Source organism: Chionomys nivalis, chromosome 7 (genome assembly GCF_950005125.1).
Source record: "Chionomys nivalis chromosome 7, mChiNiv1.1, whole genome shotgun sequence".
Classification (NCBI taxonomy): Eukaryota; Metazoa; Chordata; class Mammalia; order Rodentia; family Cricetidae; genus Chionomys; species Chionomys nivalis.
Genome location: NC_080092.1, coordinates 37089155 through 37114558, shown reverse-complemented (window position 1 = coordinate 37114558; position 25404 = coordinate 37089155). Strand labels below are relative to the sequence as shown.

The following is a 25404-nucleotide window of genomic DNA, read 5'->3' as shown; positions in this document are numbered from 1 at the left end:
CAGAGGCAGAGGCAGGGAGACTGTCAGTCCCAGGCCCGCCAGGGCTATAGCATGAGCATTTCCGAAGCAAGGATAGAAAGTAAAACTTTCCATAGCATGTGGATGTAGCTCAGTGGTAGAGCACTTGCCTGGCACACAAGTTCAGTCTCCAAAACTGATCATAAAACCAAATAAACAGAACTGAAAGAGTGGATGTGCAGGAGTGTGTGCGGCCACACTCAACCCGGAGAGCCCTTTTAGCTCATAAAACAGGTGCTACATCAGGTTTCTGCTCCTTCAGCCGTGATGAAAATGGTGCCATTCTCTCGAGCCAAGAGCTTTGCAAGATTTCTGTGCTCCTTCCAAGAGGCCCCTGGGATAGAGCCTGTTTTTATTCCCATTTTAGAGGTGAATACATTTAGGCTAAAATACCTTGCCCTGGGTCACACGGTTGGGAAATGGCAGAGCTGGTCTTTGAAGACCTGTCTGACTTCATTCTAGAAAGAAAGAAAGAAAGAAAGAAAGAAAGAAAGAAAGAAAGAAAGAAAGAAAGAAAGAAAGAAAGAAAGAAAGAAAGAAAGAAAGGAAAGAAAGGAAAGAAAGAAAGGAAAGAAGAAAGAAAGAAAAGGAAAGAAAGAAAGAAAGAAAGAAAGAAAGAAAAGGAAAGAAAGAAAGAAAGAAAGAAGAAAGAAAGAAAAGAAAATAGTTCTTTAAATTTTTCATACAAAGTAATTTGATCATATTCACCCTCCTTCCCTGGTTCCTTCTGGATCCACTTCCTTCCCCATTCTATACTCTATACTTCCCTCCCACTCTATACTACCCCTTTTGGTTTCCTTTTTCTTTTATTTTCCTTCCTTCCTTCCTTCTTTCCTTTCTTCCTTCCTTCGTTTTATTATTAAACCCATTCTTAGCCACCAGTGAATCTCTGAATGCCCCCGCAAGCCCTCTGGGCCTCCATACCTCATGCAGGCACCAACTCGCCCACAGCTGCATCAGTTTGGCTTTGTCCTTTGGCTGCTGGTGTCTTTCCTTTCTCTCTGACATCAACATTTTAGGACAATGGTCTTTTATCTAACTAGGGCCTTTTGCTATTTTGTTTTGGTTATTCCCCAGATTGCCTTTAACTTTTTGTGCCGTCCAGAATGAACCTGATCTCCAGATCTCCTGCCTACCCTCACATTCCTGAGATGACAGACACACACCAGGTCCAGGGGAATGCTGGTTTAGGAGGCTCCATAAAAGTCCTGAGCCTCCTCTCTGACCCCCGGCCCTGTACATGGCATCTGGCCAGCAGCAGCTGTTCCTCTCCACTCCCACCCAGGACCAGAAGGGCCCTATTGCTGAGTCACCCATTCCCCCTCAGAAAGGAAGAGATCACCTTCTCAGGGGCTCCCAACCCTCAGTGTAAAGTTTACATTGTAAACCAAAACAGTCACAGGCTGGCCACGCCCACTCTGCCTTTTCCTCCACCTCTTCTGCTCTGCTTCTTCAAACCAGTGCACAGATACTGCTTAATCCAAAGGACAAAACCAAAGAGATCTACCCAAATAATGTGGCTTTTTTTTTAAAGATGTGTTTGTTTATCATGAATACAGTGTTCTGTCTGCATGAATGCATAAGACCAGAAGAAGGCACCAGATCTCATTACAGATGGTTGCGAGCCACCCGTGGTTGCTGGGAATTGAACTCAGGATCTCTGGAAGAACAAACAGCCAAGTGCTCTTAACCACTGAGCCATCTATCTCTCCAGCCCCCAAATAATGTCTTTAAAGCATGCTGCTGAGTGCGTGCCTGAAGGGAGTTGGGAGAAGAAGAATCAAGAGTTCAAAGTTGTACCCAGATGTACAAATCCACCCTAGTCTACATGAGAACCTATCTCAACAACAACAACAACAAAGCATAAATCATAAGTGTATAAAAATTGTATAAGCTAATAATTAACCTCTGAAAGTTGCACCAATGGCACTACTATTAGAAACTTCACAGACCACTCAATGCTATCACACACACAACAGTCACCAACTCGGGTGCATACTATACCTTCAGCAAAAGTGTCTTAACTTACCCATCCTTTGTCCTTTCACCCTAGGCTGCAGAGGAGTTTTGTGAACTATGAAGAGACCACAATGTACAGCCTGGAAACATGTCCAAATCCTTGGCTGAGGACGCACTCAGCGTGGGGCAGGTACTGGTCACAAACACAGTGATGAAACCGTGATCGTATCCCCTGCCTGTCCTGCCTCTATGTCTGCTCCCTCATGCTTTTTTAAAATTTTATGTTCAATTATCTGTCCATGTGTTTATATGTGAGCATACATGAGTGCAAGTTCTCAAAGACACCAGAAACAAGTATCAGATCCCCTGGAACTGGAATTATGGGTGGTTATAAACCACCTGATGTGGGTGCTGGGAACTGAACCTGGGTTCTCTGCAAGAGCATCTCCTCTTACTGAGCCCTCTCTCTAGCCCCTGCTTGCACAAGTTTTTAAGTAGATATGCTCTCTTTGGAAACTATCAGGCAAGATAGAGGATCTCCCCATGGCCTCAGCCCTACCTCCTTCTTCATCATGGTTCATAAATATCCCTTCTGGAGCTGAAGAGATGCCTCAGCAGTTAAGAGCACTGGCTGCTCTTCCAGAGGACTTGGGTTCAATTCTCAGCACCCATACGGCAGCCCATAACTTTCTGTAACACCAGTTCCAGGGAATCTGACACCTTCACACAAAAGCACACAAAAAATAAATTTAAGTAAGATTTTAAAAATAAATAAATAGCCCTCCCAAGGCTATCTTTTTCTGTGCATATCAAGAAGTGTTTGGGTGTGAAAAGGTATGTGTTAGTTGTGTTTTTCTTTTTGAATGAATGAAGACAAGGATGACTTTGAACTTCCCATACACCACCAAGCTGGGTTAATAGAGGACTGAGAAGCGAAGCTTTATAAACACTAGGCTAGAACTCTACCAGCTAAGCTACAGCCCCAGGCCTAGTTCATTTTATGTTTTCTTGTATGTTGCTTAGAATCATGTGTGTAAACTTGGAATTCATTTGGCTTGCTGGCTTGCCTATTTGTTCATTTGAGACAGGGTCTTTTGCTTATTAGACTGGCCTCAAACATGCTTTGTAACCTCAAGATGACTCTGAACTCCTGACCCGTCTCCTCCTTCCCAAGTGCTGGCTGTGCACTTCCACAACTAGCCAGAAACTAGATTATTTCTATCTAACCGTGTAACAGTTACTTGTCCTGTGCTGCAACAGAGTATCCGAGGAAAACAACCTGAGGAAGGCAGGAGTCATTTCTGCTCACAGTTCCAGACCATTCTATCTACAGTGTCAGGGACAGCATGGCAGCTGGGACAGGAAGCAGCTGGTCCACACATCGTGTCCAGAGTCAGGAGGCAGAGAGAGAAGGATGCTGGTACCCAGCTCATATTCTCCTTTGCGTTCAGTCTGGGAATCAGCACATAGAATAGTGTTGCCCACATCCAATGTGGGTCTTCCCATCTCAGTTAACTTATTTTTGTTTGTTTGTTTGTTTGTTTTGAGGCAGGGTTTCACTACATAGCCCAGGCTGTCCTAGAACTCATTATGTAGACGGGGCTGGCTTCTAATTCAAAGACTCCAACTGCCTCTGCCTCCTGAGTGCTGGGATTAAAGACATGCCCCACTAAGCCTAGACAATCAACTTATTCTAGAATGTCTCTCACAGACATGCCAAATACCTGTTCCCCTTGTGATTCTGTATCCTGTCACTGTAACAGCCGAAATCAGCCAGCACACACAAGCTCCCTCTTTTTTCATCTCGAGACATACACATTAAATCATTTGAAGTCTCACAGAGTTCTCTGGTGGGTATGTTTACCGTTTCAGCTGATCATTCCCCTGGGGGTAGCTTGTTCCCTTTATTGTGGGGCAAAGACCCACCCAGAGACCACTTGACATGACCAAAGTTTGAATGAGAGTCTGTATTTCGTTGGCCTGCAACTGCCTGGGGAGGAACCTCTCACAGAGCAGCCCCAGATGCATATTATAGGGAGCTTTTAAAGACCAAGAACACAGAAAAAAACAACATCCTGGCTGGCAGGGGAAGTAAGCTTTAAGAAGAGCCAAGAACACACAGTTAGCTGGGGCATTTCGACTTTGAGTTTCTAGAACAGGGTTGGGTGCCTTCCCACAGGACTTTTCAGGGAAGGGGGTAGAAACCAAAGATGGCTTCAGCTGAGACAAGATGGAGAAACCTTTACCCTGTCCTACCTTGTTTGATAAGAAGTTAATGGTGAGCCAGTCCTGGTAGCCCAGACCCGTCATGCCACTGTCCTGGTCAGCTTTAATTGTCAACTTGACACAGCGTAAGAGACAAAAGCCTAAACTGAGACATTGCCCTGATCAGATTAGTTTATGGGTAATTATCTTAACTGTTAATTGCTGTAGGCAGCCCACAGCATCATTCTCTGGGTCTATACAAGAAAGCTAATTAAACCTGAACTCGTGAGCAAACCAGTAAGAAGCATTCTTCCATGAGTTCTGCTTCAGATTCTCACCATGCTCCGCTCCTGACTTCCCTCAGTGAAGGACTGTGACCTGGGGGTGTAAGATGGAATCAGCCCTTTCCTCTCCTATGCTGTTTTGACCAGAGTGCTTTATCACAGTAACTGAGGAAGAGACAGTCACCTTCCCCGATGGCTGTCAGAAATACCCAGAGCTCAAAGCCTGCTTAAATTCAAGACATAGTGGTATAGGGAGACCCCCTGTGCCAGGATTTCAAGAGTCAGGAATGCCAGGTTCTGTTGGAGCACACCTTTGATCCCAACACTCAGGAGGCAAAGGCAGGTGAGTCTCTGTGAGTTTGAGGCCAGCCTGGTCTACAAAGTGAGTTCCAGAACAGCCAGGGCTACATAGAGAAACCCTGTCTCAAAAAACAAAAACAAACAAAAAAGAGCTAGGCATGTAGCTCAGCTGCAGAATTGGAGGCCCTGGCTTAGATCCTCATCATCACATACTTGGGCACGCACACACATGCGCGCATGTGCACACACACACACATACATTGGTGGTATGTTCAAAATGTTTTTCTGTTTGATCATTGTGGGCCTTCCAACCAATCTTGAGTAGGACTCAGAGGGAGACTTCACTGCTCTAGAAAAATGGGGTTGCCAGGGCTTTCACAATAAAATAACACATCAAAGGTACAGAAGACCCCAGTAGTGGAGGAACAGAGACATCCCAAGACCCCTCAATGAGGCCTTCTCTGACAATCCTTCTCCAGGCAGTGAGCCAACACTAAGGGAGCCCTCAGTGAGTGCCCCGTCTGTACCACCTACCCCTACCTCAGGCTCCTCAGACGGGCACTGATCTCCCAGTCAGGAATTGTTCTAGTCATCAGCTAGATGAGGTCAGCATCCGTGTCTGATGGCATCTTAAGTAGCTATGTAGGGCAGAAACAGCCCTTGGATTTCACTGGACCCATGCCTCTTGAGACAAAAAATTATACAGCTCAGAGAAGACGAGCAAGTCGCTGAAACTACACCGGACTCTAGTGTCGGAACAAAGACTAGAACTCAAGATCTCTCTCCTCTCCAGCCATCAGGATCCCCTTGTCCCATCTCTTCAGAGTTCAGTAACTGAGGAAAGTTAGAAACACTTGGAGGGAGGTCTCACTTCAGCCCGGGATTCTTCATTTTCAGGGTGCCAAGAGGAACTCAGAGGCTTGAGCAAGACCTGCCTGCCCAAAATAGTTAGTAGTCGTGGATGGATGCTCAGCCTTTAGATGGACAGTCAGTGGGGAACTTTCATAAAGGAGGGTGCAGCGATGCCCCCCACCACACCGGCCCATGTCACAGGTGTCTTGGGATCAAATAGGATGTATAAAGATCCAATCTGAAATCCTCTTGCCAGTGGAAAAAAAATCAGTGAAGAAGCCTCATCTAATCAAACCTCCTGACCTGAGATCAGCTTACGAGAAACCTCCAAGGATAAGACCAAGATAAATGACGCCCATGGTCAGCGGGACCTGTCCACTTAGGGTACTACCAAAAAAGTAAAAGTTGCAAGACAAAAAGAAAAACAGGACTGGGCTGTAGCTTAGGGGTGGAGCACCTGCCAAATATGCAGGGGACCCTGAGTTCAATTCCCAGTACCAGAAAACAGGAACCAACTAAACAAACAACGAACAACCCACACACACACAAAGCAGGAAGAATATGGCAATTTTTCAAATTTAAGCATTGCAATAAAGTGTAATGCAGAGGCTTGCCTGGAACCAACTTCATGAAGGGGTGTCACTAAATCCTAAGGTCGTGGGTGTGAGGGATACATGTATGAAGAGAGACCCGAAACCACAGGTCAACAGGGTGTTGGCCTCCAGTGAGTTAAAAGAGGAACAGTGCTGCTGCTTTCATGATACCACTTGGGGAACTCTCAGAAGTCTAAGCTGGAGGAGACGGTCATACAAACAGCATGTAGGCAGTTCATAACAAGGCCAGCCTGAAATGGATGGAGCTAGAAAACATCATTTTGAGTGAGGTAACCCAGACCCAGAAAGACAATTATCACATCTACTCACTTATAGGTGGTTTTAAAACATAAAGCAAAGAAACCAGCCTACAAATCACAATCCCAGAGAATCTAGACAATAATGAGGACCCTAAGAGAGAGACATACATGGATCTAATCTACATGAGAAGTAGAAAAAAACAAGATCTCTTGAGTAAATTGGGAGCATGGGGACCATGGGAGAGGGTTGAAAGGGGAGGGGAGAGGTAGGGAGGGAAGCAGAGAAGAATATAGAGCTCAATTAATAATAATAATAATAATAATAATAATAATAATAATAATAATAATAATAAGGCCAGCCTGGACTTTCCAAAATAACCTAGTGTAAATCAGCTGCACACACTGCCTTTAATCCCAGCACTCAGGAGGCAGAGGCAGGTGGATCTCTGTGAGCTCTGGTCTACAGAGCTAGTTCCAGGATAGCCAGGACTATGAAGAGAAGCCCGGTCTCAGAAAAATAAAACCAAACAAAAACCTAACAGGTGCACCACATGCATGCAAAATTCTCCATGCTGCGGGGGGAAAGAAAGGCTAAAGAGGTACAGCTAAGTACAACATACACCCTTGGAAGTCTTTTAACAAAAGTAAAAGTTAAGTCAGGTATAGTGGCACACCTGCAACCCCAGCTCTTGGGAGGTAGAGGCAGGAGAATTAGGAATTCAGAGGCAGCCTGGCCTACATAGGGAGTCTCAGCTACATGAGACCATCCCCCCAGAAATAAAACAGTATTTGTGAGGTGATTAATATATCTAAAATATAGACTATATATTTGGTGCTAAAGTTGATTTCTGTCTATCTAGGATTAAGAAAAATCTGCCTGAGGTATTCCAAGTGGATGTTTCATAACTTTTGAAATTATCATTGAAATGATTCTAAAAGAGTGTGTATGTTTTGTTGTTGTTGTTGTTGCTTCTGCTGCTGCTGCTGCTTGTGGTAATGGTGTGTGTGTGTGTGTTGAATATTATATGCCCAGAATGTAAATAGGGGTCAAAGGTAACTACTCAGACATTCACTAGAGTGTATGGATGTGGATGGTTGTGGTGATGTCAGCACTGTTGGGGTAGAAGCTAGAAAATCAGGAGTTCAAGGTCACAGTTAGCTACCTGGCTAATGAGAGGCCAGCCTGGGCTATATGAGCCCCTACCTCAAAAAACAGAACAGAGCCTAAAGCCGGAGTTTGTGGGCATTAATCCTACCATACTATCAGCTTCTTCTGAGGGGATGAAATCTTTCAAAATACAATCATCAGAAATGATGGCTTTGGAAATGAAACCCATTCTAAATAATAACTCCTTTCCCTCGCTGTCCTCTTCCTTCCCAGGTACATTGTGAGCTTCCTGCTGATCGTCACTCAGCTGGGCTTCTGCAGCGCATATTTCATGTTTATGGCAGACAATTTACAACAGGTAAGGAGGGCTCTTCTGGGTAGAGTGGGAGGAGAGGGGACCTCCCAATTCTGGGAGTGTTGGTGGGACCATAACATCTGAGCCCATCTGCCCCATATTAGACCACGGTTGGGACCAAAGCAGAGCCAAAGCCCCTCCTCTTCCATCTGGAAAGCATAGATGAAATCTACCTTAGGCATCTCAGGTTGTCACATTCAAGAGGTCTAGCAAGCTGTCGCCTTCCCCTCATCATGTTCCTAACATGAGACAAGTCAGTGAGAGCATTCCTTTATGGCTTTGTGGGACAGAGGAGTACACCCAGCCATCCCGGAAGAAGAGTGAGCTGTGTAACTAACAGAGGGCCTGGTGGAGGAGCGGCTCAGCTCTCAGCCCTGCCCAGCTTCAACCGCTGAGTCTAAAGAGGATGTAACTGAACCCTCTTCTCTAGTCATGTGAGGGGAAACAAAAATTGCCACTTCAAGGGGGAATTAAAGATTGTCTAACAGATAAAAAGACCGTTGAGTCTTTGGGCTTTAGGGTGCCCAGGGTTTCCGGTTGTCAGAATCACAGACACTACCCTTAAAGTGGCTAGAGTTACCAAATAAAAACACAGGACACCTAGAACCAGACACAGTGGCTCACATCTGTAATGCCAGCACTTGGAAGGTAAAAGCAGAGTGATCAAAAGTTCAGGTCTGAGGCCGACATCAGATATATAAGACTATATCTCAAAAAGTGGGAGGGGGCTGAAGGCATAGCTCAGTCAGTAAACTGCTTGTCTTTGCGAGCACAGGCCGTGGGTACCATCCCCCAGAACCCACATATAATAAAACCGGGCTTGGAGGCACACAGCTGCAATTCCAGTGCCGAGGAGACAGACAGATGGGTGTCTGCTAAGCCCTGGATGGCCAGCCTAGCCTAGCCTAGCTCAGCCTAGCCCTGCCTAGCCCAGCCTAGCTCAGCCTAGCCCTGCCTAGCCCAGCCTAGCCCAGCATACCCAGTACCAAGTTAATGAGAGACCCTGTGTCCAAAAACAAGGTGGGAAAACCTGAGAGACGATCCCGAGTTTGTCCTCTGGAGCCCCCACTCCCCAGGAACACATATACATAAGTGCACAGACTCCCAGAAGACACTCAGCTATGGAGCTGGAGAGATGCCTCAGCAGTTAAGAGCATCTGTTGCCCTTTCAGAGGACCCAGACCTGGGTTCAGTTCCCAGCACCACGTAGTGATTCACAGTCATCTGTAACTCCAGTTTCAGGAGATCTAACTCCCTCTTTATACTTCTTCCAACACAAAGTGTGTACACGATCCACTTACATATATACAGACAAAACACTCACACAATAAAATTAAATAAATTTACTTATTTTAGATAAAAACCTAAAATTATTTATTATTTTCATGTGTATGAATGTTTGCCTACATGTATGTGTGTGCACTATATGCCCATGGATATCAGAGAAAGGTGCTGGCTTCCCTCAAACTGTGAGCCATTGCATGGGTACTGGGAGTTGAACTCAGGTCCTCTTTAAGAGCAACCAGTGTTCTTAACCCCTGAACCACCTCTCTTGCCTCCCAAATATATGTTTTCAAAGGCATCTGGTTATATTGAAATTTCACACAAGTCATGAGTAATATCGTCCTGCTGGGACAGTGAGTCGTCAGTTGATCAACTAATTGAAGTGGTTCTTCATGACTCAGGGTTGATGTCCCACCTTTCACTGTGCCTCTTTGGCAGATTGTGGAAGAAGCTCACTTCACCTCCAACATCTGCCAGCCCAGAGAGAGCCTGGTGATGATCCCCGTGCTGGATGCTCGCTTCTACATGCTCACCATCCTGCCCTTCCTCATCCTCTTGGTGCTTGTCCAGAACCCGCAGGTGTTGTCCGTCTTCTCCGCCTTGGCTACCATCACCACCCTGGGCAGCCTGGCTGTGATCTTCGAGTATCTCATTCGGGTCTGTGTCTGAAGCCACACAGAAGGGGGTCAAGGTCCAGGGCTTCCAAGGCATGGCAGGGTTATGAGCCTGGTCGGGAAGTGGTCAGTCCCCCTGCCCTGGGCCTAGATGATTTCTAGAAATACTTCTGTCCCACAAGCTGTGAATTAGGCATGATTATCAACATCCTCGTATTCAACATCAGGGTCATATCCAAAAATCGAATCATTAAGGAATTTGGCGATTCTGTGATCAGATGTTGTTTGAGCAGATGAGGATTTGGGTCTCAATAATAAGATATAAAGAAGGACGTCACATTCTCCATCATTTCAATGAAATAACAAGAAATACCACAGTGTGGACATTGAGAGGGGGCAGAAGGTGAAGTGCTTGCTGTCCTAGCATACGGCCCTGAGTTGCCATGCCCAGTGTCCACTTGATAGTGGGGCACACATGGTACCTCAGAACTAAGAGAGTGAAAGTTCACTGGTCAGACAGTCTAGCTAAAATGAGAAACTCTAAGTTCGGTGAAAGACTCTTAAAAATAACAACAATAGAGGAAGACAGCAGAACACCTCCGACCTCCGCATGCACTGGCATGGGTACATGCATACAAATGCATATACACCACGGGTGAGCACACAACTGCACACACACACCACACACACACATGCACGTGTGTGCACACGCAAAGCACACATAGGAAATAAATAACTTGTCAGTGGACAGGAATAGGTAGGGCTGGCTGGATGGCTCAGATACTTGCCTCCAAACTTGAGAACCTGAGTTCTATCCACGGAACCCACAGAGTGGAAGGAGGGAACGGACTCCCACAAGTTATCCTTTTACTTCTGTATGCATACTGTGGCACATGTGCCCCCAACCCCAGTAATATAAATGTATTAGAAACATTTAAAAGAGATAGATAGAATGATAGATAGATAGAGATAGATAGATAGATAGATAGATAGATAGATAGATAGATAGATAAGAAATTTGATCTACTTGATACCAAGGACTTTACACAACTTCCCCAATCTTCAAAATAAAACAACTGCAAAATGCTATCTCTATCCCAGTTTCCAGAAAAAGACAGTAAGGAGCAGGAGCAGCAGGTGAGCAGATCTTTCCAGTTGGGCCAGCTGGTTTCCTGCCCATCATTGGCCTGTCATTCCACCATTGTTGCTTCATGTCTTTGATCATGGAAGTCTTTGGAATTATATTAGTGTCATGTTGCTGCTATAACAAATAACCACAAATCTGGAAAGATAAAAGAATAAATAAATAAGACAAAACAAAACGAAAGCCCAGAGTCTTATGTAGCCCAGGTTGGCTTTGTAGCTAAGGATGACCTTGAGCTTCTGATTCTCCTGTCTCCATTTCCCAGTGCTTGGCACCCACTGCACAGCCCCAAGTGGAAAGATGGGAAAGAGACATTAAGGGCAGGAGCAGGGGATGAGCACCATTACCTGAACTCCATGAGTAGTTTGCAGAGTGGCCTTGGGCAATTTCCTTCTTCCCCAGTCCCAACTGCTCCATATTTAAGATGAGAAGACAAACTGTATGGGGTGAGGGGAGAGAATAGAATATTACTGAGCCGCTGGGCAGTGGTGATGCACACCTTTAATCCCAGCACTAGGGAGGCAGAGGCAAGCAGATCTCTGAGTTCAAGGCCATCCTGGGTTATGGAGCAAGTACCAGGACAGGCTCCAAAGCTACACAAAGAAATCCTGTAGGGCTGGAGAGATGGCTCAATGGTTAAGAGCACTGACCTCTTCCAGAGGTCCTGAGTTCAATTCCCAGCAACCACATAGTTACTCACTACCACCTGTAATGAGATCTGGCACCCTCTTCTGGCCTACAGGCATACATGCAGACAGAACACTGTATATATAATAAATAAATATTAAAAAAAGAAACCCTGTCTCAAAAAAGGAATATTACTGAGCACTAAAGAAAATGAAAGGTTTTAATGCCTCCCTCCCTCTCTCTCTCTCTCTCTCTCTCTCTCTCTCTCTCTCTCTGTGTGTGTGTGTGTGTGTGTGTGTGTGTGTGTGTGTGTGTGTGTGTGTGTATCTAAAAGGCCAGAAGAGGGTATCAGAATGACGCCTGGAACTAGAGTTACAGGTGGTTTGAGCTGTCTGATGTGGGTGCTGGGAACTGAACTCCAGTCCTCTGGAAGAGCAGCAGACATTCTTAACCACTGGGCCATCTCTCCAGGCCCAGGAATTCTAATAAGTGCTGCAACATTCGTGAATCTTAAAAGACATTAAGCTAGGTGGAATAACCCTATTAACAAAAAGATAAATGCTACAAGCTGCTGCTCACGGGCAGTACTACAGGACAGACACGGGGGTGGCTAGGAGTTGAACAAAGAATTACTTAGAGTTTCAGTTTGGGATGAAAAGAAAGTTCTGGTGATTAACATTAGTGGATGTCACAGAGTGACTATATTCAGTAGGCAAGATGACTAAATCGAAAGTTTGATGTTATTTTGCCACAATAAAAGTAAAGGATGTGGCCAAGCAAATAGAGTGCTCGCCTTGTGTGTAGGAGGACCTGGGCTCCAGCTTCAAGACTGCATAAAACCGTACCTCAACTGCAGGAGACTCGGTCTCAAAATAAATTAGCTAATTAATTAGAGCACTTTTGTTTTTGGTTTTCGAGACAGGGTTTCTCTGTGTAGCTTTGGAGCCTGTCCTGGAACTAGTCCAGGAACTAGACCAGACTAGCCTTGAACTCCCAGAAATCCACCTGCCACCACCCAGCTAGAACACTTTCTTTTTTTTTTTTTTCTTGCTGATTTTTTTTATTAATTAATTAATTTAATCATTAAAGATTTCTGCCTCTTCCCCGCCACCACCTCCCATTCCCTCCCCCTCCCCCAATCAAGTCTTCCTTCCTCCTCAGCCCAAAGAGCAAGCAGGTTTCTCTGCCCTGTGGGAGGTCCAAGGACCACCCACCTCCATCCAGGTCTATTAAGGTGAGCATCCAAACTACCTGGGCTCCCACAAAGCCATTACGTGCAATAGGATCAAGAACCCATTGCCATTGTTCTTCAGTTCTCAGTAGTCCTCATTGTCCATTATGTTCAGCGAGACCGGTTTTGTCCCATGCTTTTTCAGTCCCCGGCCAGCTGGCCTTGGTGAGTTCCCGATAGATCATCCCCATTGCCTCAGTGTGTGGGTGCACCCCTCGCCGTCCTGAGTTCCTTGCTCGTGCTCACTCTCCTTCTGCTCCTCCTTTGGATCGTGAGACTTCAGTCCAGTGCTCCAATGTTGGTCTCTGTCTCTGTCTTCTTTCATCGCCTGATGAAGGTTAATATTCAGGGGGATGCTTATATGTTTTTCTTTGGGTTCACCTTCTTATTTAGCTTCTCTAGGATCACGAATTATAGTCTCAATGTCCTTTATTTATGGCTAGAAACCAAATATGAGTGAGTACATCCCATGTTCCTCTTTTTGGGTCTGGCTTACCTCACTCAGGATAGTGTTTTCAATTTCCGTCCATTTGTATGCAAAATTCAAGAAGTCATTGTTTTTTACTGCTGAGTAGTACTCTAATATGTATATATTCCATACTTTCTTCATCCATTCTTCCATTGAAGGACATCTAGGTTGTTTCCAGGTTCTGGCTATTACAAACAATGCTGCTATGAACATAGTTGAGCATATACTTTTGTTGTATGTTTGGGCATCTCTTGGGTATATTCCCAATAGTGGTATTGCTGGGTCAAGAGGTAGGTTGAACCCGACTTTCCTGAGAAACCGCCACACTGCTTTCCAAAGTGGTTGCACAAGTTTGCATTCCCACCAGCAATGGATGAGAGTGCCCCTTTCTCCACAACCTCTCCAGCAGAGGCTATCATTGGTGTTTTTGATTTTAGCCATTCTGACCGGTGTAAGATGGTATCTTAATGTTGTCTTGATTTGCATTTCCCTGATTGCTAAGGAAGTTGAGCATGATCTTAAGTGTCTTTTGGCCATTTGAACTTCTTCTGTTGAAAAGTCTCTGTTCAGCTCAGTGCCCCATTTTATAATTGGATTGATTAACCTTTTACGGTCTAATTTCTTGAGTTCTTTGTATATTTTGGATATCAGACCTTTGTCAGTTGCGGGGTTGGTGAAGATCTTCTCCTAGTCAGTGGGTTGCCTTTTTGTCTTAGTGACAGTGTCCTTTGCTTTACAGAAGCTTCTCAGTCTCAGGAGGTCCCATTTATTCAATGATGTCCTTAGTGTTTGTGCTGCTGGGGTTATACGTAGGAAGTGTTCTCCTGTGCCCATGTGTTGTAGAGTACTTCCCACTTTCTCTTCTATCGGGTTCAGTGTGTTTGGACTGATATTGAGGTCTTTAATCCATTTGGACTTGAGTTTTGTGCATGGTGATATATATGGATCTATTTTCATTCTTCTACAGATTGACTTCCAGTTTTGCCAGCACAATTTGTTGAAGATGCTCTCTTTTTTCCATTGTATACTTTTAGCTCCTTTATCGAAAATCAGGTGTTCATAGGTTTGTGGGCTAAAGTCAGGGTCTTCTATTCTATTCCATTGGTCGACTTCTCTGTTTTTATGCCAGTACCAAGCCGTTTTCAGTACTGTAGCTCTGTAATAGAGTTTGAAGTCAGGGATGGTAATGCCTCCAGACAATCCTTTATTGTATAAGATTGTTTTGGCTATCCTGGGTTTTTTGTTTTTCCATATAAAGTTGATTATTGTCTTCTCCAGATCTGTGAAGAATTTTGATGGGATTTTGATGGGGATTGCGTTGAATCTATAGATTGCTTTTGGTAGAATTGCCATTTTTACTATGTTGATCCTCCCAATCCAAGAGCAAGGGAGGTCCTTCCATTTTCTGGTGTCCTCTTCAATTTCTTTCTTCAAAGACTTAAAGTTCTTGCCAAATAGATCTTTCACTTCCTTGGTCAGAGTTACCCCAAGGTATTTTATGCTATTTGTGGCTATCGTGAAAGGTGATGCTTCTCTGATTTCCCTCTCTGCTTCCTTATCCTTAGTGTATAGGAAGGCAACTGATTTTTTGGAGTTGATTTTGTATCCTGCCACATTACCAAAGGTGTTTATCAGCTGTAGGAGTTCTTTGGTAGAGTTTTTGGGGTCGCTTATGTATACTATCATATCATCTGCAAATAATGAAAGCTTAACTTCTTCCTTTCCAATATGGATCCCCTTGATCCCCTTATGTTGTCTTATTGCTATTGCTAGAACTTCAAGCACTATATTGAAAAGGTATGGAGAGAGTGGACATCCTTGTCGTGTTCCTGATTTTAGTGGGATGGCTTTGAGTTTTTCTCCATTTAATTTAATGTTAGCTGTCGGCTTGCTGTAAATAGCTTTTATTATATTTAGGTATGCCCCTTGTATCCCTAATCTCTCCAAGACCTTTATCATAAAGGAGTGTTGAATTTTGTCGAATGCTTTTTCAGCATCTAATGAAATGATCATATGGTTTTTTTCTTTCAGTTTATTTATATGGTTGATTACATTGATAGATTTGCGTATGTTGAACCAGCCCTGCATCTCTGGAATGAAGCCTACTTGATCATAATGGATAACTTTTCTAATGTGTTCTTGGATTCGGTTTGCCAGTATTTTATTGAGAATTTTTGCGTCGATGTTCATGAGTGAGATAGGCCTGTAATTCTCTTTCTTGGTTGGGTCTTTGTGTGGTTTTGGTATCAGGGTAACTGTAGCATCATAAAAGGAATTTGGCAATGACTCTTCTGTTTCTATATTGTGAAATACATTAAGAAGTATAGGTATTAGCTCTTCTTGGAAGTTCTGGTAGAATTCTGCATTGAAACCATCTGGCCCTGGGCTTTTTTTGGAAGGGAGATTTTTGATAACTGTTTCTAATTCTTCGCGACTAACAGGTCTATTTAGATCGTTCACCTGGTCTTGGTTTAGGTTTGGTATATGGTACTTATCTAAAAAAGTGTCCATTTCTTTTGCATTTTCCAGTTTTGTGGCATACAGGCTTTTGTAGTAAGATCTAATGATTCTCTGAATTTCCTCTGTGTCTGTGGTTATGTCCCCCTTTTCATTTCTGATCTTATTTATTTGCGTGTTCTCTCTCTGTCGTTTAATTAGTTTGGATAGGGGTTTGTCAATCTTGTTGATTTTCTCCAAGAACCAACTTTTTGTTTCATTGATTCTTTGGACTGTTTTCTGTGTTTCTATTTTGTTGATTTCTGCCCTCAGTTTGATTATTTCCAGTCTTCTACTCCTCCTGGGCGCGTCTGCTTCTTTTTTTTCTAGAGCTTTCAGGTGTGCTGTTAAGTCCCCAATGTATGCTTTCTCCGTTTTCTTTAAGTGGGCACTTAGTGCTATGAACTTTCCTCTTAGCACTGCTTTCATCGTGTCCCATAGGTTTGAGTATGTTGTCTCTTTGTTTTCATTAAATTCAAGGAAGACTTTAATTTCTTTCTTAATTTCTTCCTTGACCCAGGTGTGGTTCAGTAGTTGACTGTTCAGTTTCCATGAGTTTGTCAGCTTTCTGGGGGTAGCTTTGTTGGTGGCTTCTAACTTTAATCCGTGGTGATCTGATAAGACACAGGTGGACACTGATTTTTTTTGTATCTGTGGAGGTTTCCTTTGTTTCCAAGTATGTGATCAATTTTCGAGAAGGTTCCATGAGCTGCAGAGAAGAAGGTGTATTCTTTCCTATTTGGGTGGAGTGTTCTATAGATGTCTGTTAAGTCCATTTGATTCATTACCTCCAACACTTCTCTTAATTCTCTATTAGTTTTCTGTCTGATTGACCTGTCCATTGGTGAGAGAGGTGTGTTGAAGTCTCCTACTACTAGTGTGTGTGATTTGATGTCTGCCTTGAGTTTTAGCAATATTTCTTTTACATAAGTGGGTGCTTTTATATTAGGGGCATAGATATTCAGGATTGAGACTTCATCCTGCTGAATCGTTCCTGTTATGAGTATAAAGTGTCCCTGTCGATCTCTTCTGATCGATTTTAGTTTGAAGTCAGTTTTGTTAGAAATTAGTATGGCCACACCTGCTTTTTTCTTAGGACCATTTGCTTGAAAAACCTTTTCCCAACCCTTTACTCTGAGTAGATGCCTGTCTTTGTGGTTGAGATGAGTTTCTTGCAAACAGCAGACTGTTGGATCCTGTTTTCGTATCCAATCTCTTAGCCTGTGCCTTTTTATTGGTGAATTGAGACCATTAATATTAAGTGATATTAATGACCAGTGGTTGTTAACTCCGGTTATTCTTACTGCTTTTGGTAGAAGAGTTTGTGTGTCTCCCTTCTTTGAGTTGTGCTGTTGAAGGGTCGCTAGATGCCTGGGTTATTGTAGGCAGTGTTGGCAATGTTGGATTCCTTGGGTTGTGATTTTCCTTCTATTACTTTCTGTAGGGCTGGATTTGTGGCAACGTATTGTTTAAATTTGTTCTTATCCTGGAATGTCTTGTTTTCTCCATTGATAGTGAACGATAGCTTGGCTGGGTATAGTAGTTTGGGTTTGCATCCATGGTCTCTTAGTTTCTGTAGTACCTCTATCCAGGACCTTCTGGCTTTCATGGTTTCCATAGAGAAGTCAGGTGTAAGTCTGATCGGTTTACCTTTATAAGTTACTTGGCCTTTTTCCTTTGCAGCTCTTAATATTCTTTCTTTAATCTGTATATTTTGTGTTTTGATTATTATATGGCGAGGGGACGTTTTTTTTTGATCCAGTCTGTTTGGTGTAGAACACTTTCTTAAAGATAAGACAGTAACAGTGTTCTTTCTATGGCCGCCAGATGTGACCCAAGATGCCCTCCCCACAGCAAAGCCAGCCAACACTCTGCCTCTCTTTTCAGGAGATCCCACGGCACAGCAGCTTGCCTCTGGTGGCAAGCTGGAAGACTTTCCTGTTGTTCTTCGGCACAGCCATCTTCACCTTTGAAGGTGTGGGGATGGTAAGAAAGATGAGGTGCCCTACAGGGTGGCCAGCTGTTAGTCCCCATGTCATCCTAGCAGTGTTGAGTCCGTGAAGCACGATGACTTCCTGGTGACGGGAAAGTCTGAACTAGTGAGGGCCCCTCCCAACCCAGACCACACCTCAAGCTCCCAAGATAAAGATAAAGATGGAAAATTTACTGATTATCCCACACTGAGCAGGGTGTTGGGGCAATAGCAAGCAGGAGACAAGATGAAGGGGGAGCGAGCATCTGGAGGGGGTGTGAGCATCTGGAGGAGGTGTGGCATGTGGAGGGGTGTGGCCATTTGGAGTGATAAGGCAATTTAACAAATGTAGCTATGTGGAGGGTGTGGTCTTGTGAAGGGGTGTAGTCTTCTGGAGGGGTTGGCCTTGTAGAGGGGTCCCTGATGATTCAGTCGACCAGGAGAACACTGTGCCTGTAAGGAAGCTACACCCACATAATGGCTCTCCTTTTGACCTGGTCTTTCCCAAACTGTCTGTTTCCAGGTTCTTCCTCTCAAAAGCCAGATGAAGAGTCCACAGCAGTTCCCTGCCGTGCTGTACCTGAGCATGTCCTTTGTCATCTTCCTCTATATCTGCCTGGGGACTCTTGGCTATATGAAGTTTGGCTCAGACACTCAGCCTAGCATCACCCTCAATTTGCCCAATTGCTGGTAGGAACCTGCCTGCCTCACGCCTGGTTACCTTTAGCAGAAGAAGAAATGCGCTGCTGTGAACTGTTGACATTGGCGTTAATTACGATAATGGACGGACGTGGTGACCAGACACTGGGCTCCCTCTCAGTTTCTCTCAGCAGCCTTAAGCATCGTCACTGAACTCCATAGAACAGACGATGCCACATCAGAGGCTGCCAGTGACCTTCCCAGCTAACACTGTCTAGTAGGAGTGGAGACTTGCATTCCAAGTTTGACCCTAAAATGCAAAGGCCCTAAGAGGGTCAGTTTGGAGCAGTCGATGAAACAGAAAGCGAAAACTCCATGGTAGAGCATTTGTGCAGATTGTCTGAGGCCCTAGGTTGGATAAGAATAACAATAATATTTTTTAAATTTTTGAGATAGGGTCTCATATAGCCCAGGATAACCTCAAACTTCCTTTGTAGCCAAAGCTAGCCTTGAATGCCTGACCCAACCTGCCTCTCCTTCCCAAGTGCTGGGATTACAGGCATGCACTACCATTACCTAGGACTGCTACTTTGACTCTTGAGTATCCCCAGCTGGAACTCAACCTGGAATCCTTACCCTCGGTCATTTGTTCTTTCATCCATCTATCCAGGAAACACCCAGAGGTGGGATCTTTAGATCCTAGTGACTAAGTACATGTTCTAAAGCTAACTAATAGGATCCGCATTCTGGTTCCTCTGTGGCCGTGGGTGAGCCTCCCACCCTTTCGTACAGTAAGGCTTACTCACGTGCCTCTTTGTGTCGGTCAGGACAGCATCATAATGCTCCGATCATGAACCATCACCGTGGCTATCACACAACTGCTTAACTCTTTGTTCCCATCAACCCATTATGGGATGGCCCAGGCTCTCACTCTAGTGGATCAGCCACACTCCAGGGTGTTGTTGGTTGTCATGACTAAGAGCCACCGAATGCCACCTGCCCTTCCCAAGCAGCTAGTCCAGCAACTTGAACTACCTTAAGCTAGATGAGAGAAAGATAAGCTTTCCTTCCACCCTGGCAGCAAAGGGCCTGGAAACCTTGGGCGAACAGCCCTCTGCTGCACTCCCTGGCAGAGTGTGTGCTGGCAGCGATTGCTTTAATATACAGAAAATGCTAGAAAAGTGTTTGGCATGCAGCGAACTCTGCGGATTATCAACTGTTACCACTGTGATGGGTCCTTACAGGCTTGGGCTCTCAGGTGGGCGGGGCAATGGTGCCATTACACCTTCCCCAAAGCCAGAGCAGTAAAATAAGGAAAATGTCACCAGACCCACCCTCCTCACTGTGCCCTGCTAATGACCAGATGAGATCATGAATGTGGAAGCTTTGAAGTTATGCCCTATTTTATGAAAGCGAGATATTATCTTAATACATGGGTCCTATTCTTCTTGGCTGATTGCACTTCTTCTGGCTATCATGGGCAGAGCCTTTTCATGCTGAAGGTGGCAGCTAAATACATGCATAGCGAGCTCCGTCAGGCTTTTTACACAGGCTGGTATAAGCCGGCTGGTGAGTGGAGGGAGAAGAATCCACTTTTGAGGGAAGTCTTGAACAAATAACCCTTCCCAGTAAAAACACCAACAATTCCGGTCCAAAAAAGAGGGGGTGATAAGTACACAAAATAACAATTTTATATACAAAAAGGTCCTCAAAACATACAGAAAAAATACCAGCTTAAAAAATTACAGTATTGAGGCTGGGGGATAACTCAGCTAAGCATGTTTCTCACAGAAGCCGGAGACCTGAGTTAGGCCTTCAAAACTCACATAAAAATCTGGGTTTGGAACTGGGAGGTGGTGGTGCACACCTTTAATCCCAGCACTCACGAGGCAGAGGCAGGCGGATCTCTGTGAATTTGAGGTCAACCTCTTCTACAAAGAGAGTTCCACAGCAGCCAAGGCTAAACAGAGAACTCCCCCACCACCACCACACACACACACACACACACACACACACACACACACACACACACACAAATCTGGGTTTGGAAGTGTATGTTTGCCATCCTAGCGCTGGGGAGTGGAGACAAGCAGATCTGTGGAGTGTGCCAAACCAGTGAGCGACCCAGGGCCCACGGAGAGACCCCCTCATCAAAAAACAAGGTGCCAGCTCCTGAAGAACAACACCTCTTCATGCCTGCACACACGTGTTCGTGTGCATACAGGAACACACACTGCAGTGTCAGAGACTGACATGGCCCACATAGTATTTTGGCATTTAGAGATGCTGTAGACAGAACGAAAGGGTAGTATCAAAATTTAAAAATCATAGCTGAGGTCTGATGCATAACTCAGTGGTTGAATGCTTACATAGCATACACAAGGCTCTGGATTCAGTCCTCAGGACTACATAAACCACAGTGGTTGTTCGTGGCACTAATCCCAACAATTTCAAAATGGAATCTGAAGGTCGTTCTTGGCTGCATATCCACCTGGAAACCAGCCTGGATACAGGCTGGGATACAGGGTGAGATTCAGTATCAAGAAAAAAATTAATTTTTATTTTTGGAATTGATGTGTAGATAAGGAATATGGGGTGTGTGAGCTATAGTTACTGAGGTAAACAGATGTGGGACATGTGGGTGTTTGTCATATATGCTGAAATATGCAGATGTGAGATGTGAGCATATCATGTGTGCTATGATAAGCAGATATATGTAGAGATAGTCTTTGCTGTATTGTTTGTTTCCTTGGTAAAACACAGAATAATCTAAGTTTCCCATTAACTGTTGACTAGTTGAAAAACTGGAAAAAAATCTCTGTGCTGTTAAATAGAAGTACCAGACATGTGCTTACAGGGAACAACTTTTACAAGAAATACTTTATTTATTGTTTTGAGATGGGATCTCACCGTATAAGCCTTGTTGACTTGGAACTCACTAAGTATACCAGGTTGGCCTCAAACTTGTGGCAATCCTCCTGCCTCTGCCTCCCAAGTTCTGGGATCACAGGCATGTCCTACCACATCCGGTTTTATATTTGATGAAATAACAAAGGTCAACAAACAATTCATAGAGACATGCCACCATGCCTCTGTGGGTGTATGTGTGGCTTCTTTTTCTGTTTAAGATTGTAGACACAGGGCTGAGAGGTTGACTCAGTGGATAAAGTGTTTGCCACCCAAACATGAAGACCCAACTTAGAACCCTGAAACCCCGTATAAGAGCTGGGCACAATGGTGCACGTCTGTAATACTAATGTTCCTAAGTGAAAAGGAGACAGAGACAGGAGAATTCATGTGGTGCAGCTAGCCTGCACATGCAGCAGTAACAAACGGGACAGACGCTGCTCCAGATATGGTAGAAGGCCAGGATGGACATTTGAGGTTGTCATTTGACCTCCACATGTAAGCCATGGCAAACTCTGAGGGAACTGCAGTGACAATCAGGAGTAGGGAAATGGTCGTGCCTGTATGGCTGCTACACTGTGAATTGTAGCATGTACATATGACATAATTTTTCAAATAAGATATTTAAATGAAATACTTGGAGGTTCCTATAGCTCCAGAACTTAGAGGAATGCATGGTTCTGTGTCCCCTCTGAGCCAGTCTGACCTGAGTGTCCCCAGCCACCTTCCTGGAAGCCTGGTGGCATCATGCATCCTTTCAATGTTCTGTCTGCAGGTTGTACCAGTCAGTCAAGCTGATGTACTCTGTTGGCATCTTCTTCACCTATGCCCTCCAGTTCCACGTCCCAGCTGAGATAATCATCCCCTACGTCATCTCGAGAGTGTCTGAGAACTGGGTTCTGTTCGTAGACCTGACCGTTCGCACAGCCTTGGTCTGCCTGACCTGTGAGTGGGGGAGGTGACGCTTATTCACCCAAACCTATGATGTGTGTCCTACCCCAGTATAGTGCCTACCTCAGCAGCCTTGGCTCCGCCACCTGTCTGTGATCTACAAGATGTTTGTCTCCTTGCTTCTCTTCTTTCCACCTGAAGACGGGCTTAGAAAACTCACAGAAAGAAAGCCACCCCCAGTCCTCTTGCCTACGAAGTGGGCACTGACCGAATCATGGGAGAAGGCAAGATTTTTCTTGTACAGCCACTTGCCTACCTGCTGGCCATTGTACTTACTGAAGTGTCTGCCACTCATACCAACCTAGCATTGCTACCACCTGAGGGAGCAATGGCCCAGGGAAATCATCACATCCCCACATCACACAGCTCTATGACAGATGGGGGATCTGGTCCCCTAGAGCCTCTCTCCTTCCCATTTTAGGTGTGATCAAGTCCCTGTGTCAGCAATTATTTAATTGTGAAGAAATCTATATATTTAATTTTCAACTAATTGACAATTAGTTGGGCTGATTTGTTAAAGATTTGGGGGTTATTTTAGGACTTCCCCCACCCTCTTTCTTCCTTCACCCACCCCTTTTGTTCATGGCAAACATAGCTTAGGAAGCATTGGAAGAAGGACTGAGTCATCCTTTCTCTGGAACATTCTAAGAAGAGAGGATCAGAAGAGGTGCCCAGGAGGAAAGAGCAAAGGAACTGGGGATGTTTGACCTAGAGAAGTGAGGTTACTGGACTTCTAGTGATTGATAGAGTACGAGTCAGAAGAGACCCTTAGTGTGTGTGAGAGGGAGATTTGCTGGCCGCCAGACTAGCTCCAGATCCAGTGAGAGACCCTGTCCAAGGGATGAGACACAGAGTGCTAGATGACAGAGCAGGACACTTGATTCCCTCTGCTGGCCTACACACTTGTTCACACACACACATATACACACATACACACAGATACACACAGATAACATACACACATATACACACTCACACACACATAACATACACACACACACACACCTACACACACCCCATGTTTTCTCTACAAAAACAGTAATTTTAAAAAAGGATTGGGGGACAGACAGAGAGACAGGTCTGGAGCCATGGTGCCTGATCTAATCCTTAAACTCCAAAGCCAAGCTTGTTGGGGACTCCCCTCTTTGAGGCACACTCAGTGAGTCTACATTCTCCTCTCTTTCTTCAGGTTTCTCGGCCGTTCTCATCCCTCGCCTGGACCTGGTCATCTCCCTGGTGGGTTCTGTGAGCAGCAGCGCCCTGGCCCTCATCATCCCGCCCCTGCTGGAGATCGCCACCTTTTACTCTGAGAACATGAGCTGCGTGACCATTGCTAAAGACGTCATGATCAGCATCCTGGGCCTCTTAGGGTGTGTATTTGGGACATACCAGGCACTCTACGAGATGACTCAGCAGGCCCACCTTTCCATGGCTAACTCTACAAAGGGCTACACATAATTGCCTATTTTTATTTGCATAGCTCTTCCTTCCTCCCATCTTCTGTTGGATTCCTATTATACACGTTTCAAAACCCAGCATCTCTATGCTAATTAGTGGTTCCTTTATCTTCCAAGAGGACCATGGTACTGGTGTGTGGGTCGGGACTGATCCCTGAAAGGTGCCCTGTTATTGGCTTTGGGTTTCTTGGGCAGTTCTTTTGTGCCTTGAAGCCCAAATCAGGCCAAATCTTTGATACCATCAGCCTTAAAAAGCCGAGCAAGGCAGTGCATGTCTGTGGTTCCAGTGCCAGAGAGAAGGGGAGGCAGGCAAAGACAGATGGAGGCCTAACGCTCATTGGCCAGTCAGCCTAGCCAAATCAGTGAGTTCAGGTTCACTGAGACACCCTGTCTCCCGAAAATAAGATAGAATGCAATTGAAGAAAGATACCTGATATCAACCTCAGTCTCCACATGCATGTACATGTACACAGATGCACACACACATACACACACACACACACACACACTGATATAAGTACATGTACCACACAGCCAAAGTGGGGGAAACAAGAAACAGAATGGGTGGGGATGGGTGTAGAGGTGACTCATCAGTTAGCAGCACTTGCTGCCCTTGCATAATTCAATTCTCAGTTCCTACATCGGGCAGCTCACCATGGCTGACTCTAGCTCCAGGCAGTCTGACACCCTCTTCTGGCACTGTGGACAAACACACACTTCTAAAATTAATAGTAAATAAATATTTTTTTAAAGAAAATGGATGGTGCACCTCACACCCCCTGATGCCCTGGAAATCCCACAAATGAAAAAGTCGTTGCTTTCCTTATGTCCAGAAAGGATTTCTGCAGCATCAGGCTTAGAAAGTGTGCCCTGAAGGTAGTCTCAGGAAGAAAGTGGCCTTAACTTTGTCCAGCCACAGAGTCAAAACTTATCCCCCACATGTTTAAAAAATAATTTACCATAAATTAGTTACTCTGCTGCCCTGGCGATCTGAGGCGCCAGAGATAAAAGCTCACTTCTTTGGAGGTTTTCATTAAACGTCCATCTTTCAGAGAAAACACGTTCTCATTGCTACGGAAAGGAACGGCTTTCCCGCCTACACTGTTTCCTTCTTTTCCTCCTCCTTCCCTTCCCTTCCCTCTCATCTCACCCCTCCCTCATTTCTCCTTCCCTCCCTTCCTCCCCCCCTGCCTGTTTACCACTTTTCCTCCTCTCTTCCCTCTCCCCTCCTCTCCCTCCAGTGGAGAAAGAGATTTCATCCTCAGCAAGGATTATTGACCTACTTTTTAAATAACATTTGGCTGGGGGAGGGTTTTAAAAAGACAGCGCTCTCCACAGGCACGCTGCTGTTGTGTTCCATGTACAAGGACAATTTTGTAGCGTGGGAGTCTTGACACGTGTAGCACTCCTGGGCATTTGTCCCAAGCATCTTTTGTGCTTAAAAAGATTAACATAACATAGGAGAAAGTTAGAAATACACATCTCGTGTAATTAAAATGATGCATCAAAAGAGCCAGCATGCCACCTGACTTAGAGCACACTGCTAGGTAACTCTGACTTACCAATGAGCAAGAGCTGCTTGAAAAAACAAACAGGCGAATGGGAAACGGGGAGCAGTTGGAAATTTTAATTAAAAAAGAATAAAAAAAAATGAGGGAAAAAAAAAAAAAAAAACAGGC

General features: G+C 44.7%; 1 protein-coding gene across 1 annotated transcript in view; it reads left to right on the top strand.

Annotated features, from left to right (window-relative positions):
* The window catches only part of LOC130878211 (proton-coupled amino acid transporter 3), a 30030-nt gene extending 6304 nt beyond the window's left edge, over positions 1-23726 (top strand). The window contains exons 4-10 of the mRNA XM_057776053.1: positions 2072-2167; positions 7853-7937; positions 9657-9875; positions 17690-17785; positions 18295-18461; positions 22093-22262; positions 23458-23726. Of these exons, the coding sequence (XP_057632036.1) occupies positions 2072-2167; positions 7853-7937; positions 9657-9875; positions 17690-17785; positions 18295-18461; positions 22093-22262; positions 23458-23726 (1102 nt within the window). The remainder of the gene's footprint in view (positions 1-2071; positions 2168-7852; positions 7938-9656; positions 9876-17689; positions 17786-18294; positions 18462-22092; positions 22263-23457) is intronic.
* Positions 23727-25404: the final 1678 nt, after the last annotated feature.